This window comes from Echinops telfairi, unplaced genomic scaffold (genome assembly GCF_000313985.2).
Source record: "Echinops telfairi isolate 266 unplaced genomic scaffold, ASM31398v2 ScPeMD7_7412;HRSCAF=8450, whole genome shotgun sequence".
Taxonomy (NCBI): Eukaryota; Metazoa; Chordata; class Mammalia; order Afrosoricida; family Tenrecidae; genus Echinops; species Echinops telfairi.
In genome coordinates, this window is record NW_022111312.1 from 2,349,576 (window position 1) to 2,351,319 (window position 1,744).

The 1,744-nt window shown below is 48.1% G+C and overlaps 1 protein-coding gene across 1 annotated transcript in view; it reads right to left on the bottom strand.

Annotated features, from left to right (window-relative positions):
• GIT2 (GIT ArfGAP 2) overlaps positions 1-1,744 on the bottom strand; it is a 49,677-nt gene that overhangs the window by 27,840 nt on the left and 20,093 nt on the right. Inside the window, exon 8 of the mRNA XM_045296689.1 lies at positions 866-911. Coding sequence (XP_045152624.1) covers positions 866-911 — 46 coding nt within the window. The remainder of the gene's footprint in view (positions 1-865; positions 912-1,744) is intronic.

Consider the following 1,744-nt stretch of genomic DNA (forward strand, 5'->3'; position numbering starts at 1 on the left):
CCAAGGAAGGACTTACCTACCCACTAAAAGATAAGAACTACTGCCAGCCTAATAGCCAAGCTCTTGGGAGAGTAGTTACAATGTTGGGCGAGTGCAAAAAAGCTCCCCCCCAAACTATGATAAGTGAGACAGAAAAGATGGCATCGATACTTTCATAAACTCTGGAGAGCTCGGTGTGCAAAGGGGGCTGGCTTGGGCCCGAGAGCCGCTCCCGTGGAGGAGCTCTGACGTCAGAAACCAGCGGCCACCAGACAATGGCCCGCATTGTGCTCAGCCCGTGACCTAAGAGCAATTTTTTTTGGGGGGGTGGAGGGTGTTTAAGGAAAAAGGGCAGAGCGTTTCATGACACATAAACATGAAATTCCATTTCAGTGGCCTGAAATAAAACGTTATTAGGAAACAGCCAAGCCCATTCATTTACATGTCACCATGGCTGGCTTCATGGAGAGCAGCGGGCTGGCGGCAGCAGGGGCTGACTGGTCTGCAAAGCCTCCGAGATGTACTCTCTGCCCCTTCACGGAGAAAGTTCCCGGACCGCTGATGCCGACAGAGGATATCCTCTCATAACAGAAACATTCTCTGGGGATACCATCTCTAGACACCACATCCTGTCACAACTGGCTAGCACGGTGACAGCATCGTGGACTCAAACTTCCTTAATAGCTTGGCAAATGCATAACGAGTTCTTTCAAACTTAAGTTTTGTAGGGTGGTTTACTTACAGCCGTCTTATTTCCGAATTGTATAGCCATAAAAGAGAAAAATGTATGGGCGTTGTTAAACACAAGAGACAACACACATGAACACTATGCCACCACGGAAACAGTGGCGACAGGAAAATGCACTGGTACTGTCAGGGGCCTTACCTGTCTGCCATTTGAGGTATTATAAAGTGCTGTCCATTTCTGTGATCTGAAACAGAAACCAAGCCAAAGCGTTATGCGCATAAATATCAGTATGATCCCTAAATGCAGCAGCAGCACCACCACGATCTTCTCAATTTATGCTTTATAATTAGTACTTTTCCCAAACCATGAGTTGGAGGGGGTAAAAGTTGCTATTTAACCAGACTGGCTACTAATTCCCAAAGGACCACCTGGCTCCAAGGGGTCTATCTCAGTTTCTTCTGGAATTAAGCAGAGACCCCTATATAAACCTCAATCCTTCGGCTCCCTTTATTCCCAATGTAAACTAGGAATCGTGTTTAGGGAGCTGACAGAGTCCAAAGCAAAGTTCTACAGCGTTCCACAGGAAATGGCTAAGCCTGGTGGAGCTGTGCCGGTCATCATTCATCAGACAGCACAAAACCTCCCACCGTCTGGGTTGGGGCAGGAGGCCTTTGCAGGATCAAAGGAGGATCCCTCTCCCAGTGTTTACTAACTTGGTCCTAATCTAGCTTCTGAAGGACATTCTGATCACCATCCAACCAAGTCACCAGCCATCCACATACAGGACTGCAGGGACATATGGTAAGCACACCGGTAGTATTATACAGGACTGCAGGGACATATGGTAGGCACACAGGTAGAATTGTACAGGACTGCAGGGACATATGGTAGGCACACAGGTAGCATTGTACAGGACTGCAGGGACATATGGTAGGCACACCGGTAGCATTGTACAGGACTGCAGGGACATATGGTAAGTATACAGGTAGCATTGTACAGGACTGCAGGGACATATGGTAAGCACACCGGTAGCATTGTACAGGACTGCAGGGACATATGGTAAGCACACCGGTAGCA